This window comes from Plasmodium reichenowi (assembly GCF_001601855.1).
Source record: "Plasmodium reichenowi strain SY57 chromosome Unknown, whole genome shotgun sequence".
NCBI lineage: Eukaryota > Apicomplexa > Aconoidasida > Haemosporida > Plasmodiidae > Plasmodium > Plasmodium reichenowi.
In genome coordinates, this window is record NW_017962414.1 from 1 (window position 1) to 300 (window position 300).

A 300-nucleotide genomic window follows, 5' to 3' on the forward strand; every position below is an offset into this window, starting at 1 on the left:
CATAGTTTATACATTTATACTTTAATAAAAAAAAAACTGTTCAAATAATTAAATTTAAATAGAACCAAAAAAAAGAAAAAAAAAAAAAAATTGAAAATGTAATGCTCTATAGTATTAAATTATATAGTATATACCATAATATAATAATGCCTTTTTATTTTTTAAAAGAAAAAAAGAAAAAATGTGTGCACATTATTTCAACTTAAATCATTTGTTATATTTAAATAGAAAAAAAGGGAAAATTTGAAAAATAAAATTTTTAATTTAATTATATTATTGTTTTAATATTAAAAAAATTAA

General features: G+C 13.3%; 1 pseudogene across 1 annotated transcript; it reads left to right on the forward strand.

Moving 5' to 3' along the window:
• On the forward strand, positions 1-156 carry PRSY57_0020200D (reticulocyte binding protein 6; annotated as a pseudogene; the record flags this gene model as incomplete). Its single annotated transcript is given in 2 exon segments — positions 1-8; positions 10-156. Coding segments are annotated over 2 exon segments (155 nt in total), but the record flags the coding sequence as incomplete, so codon positions are not given.
• Positions 157-300: the final 144 nt, after the last annotated feature.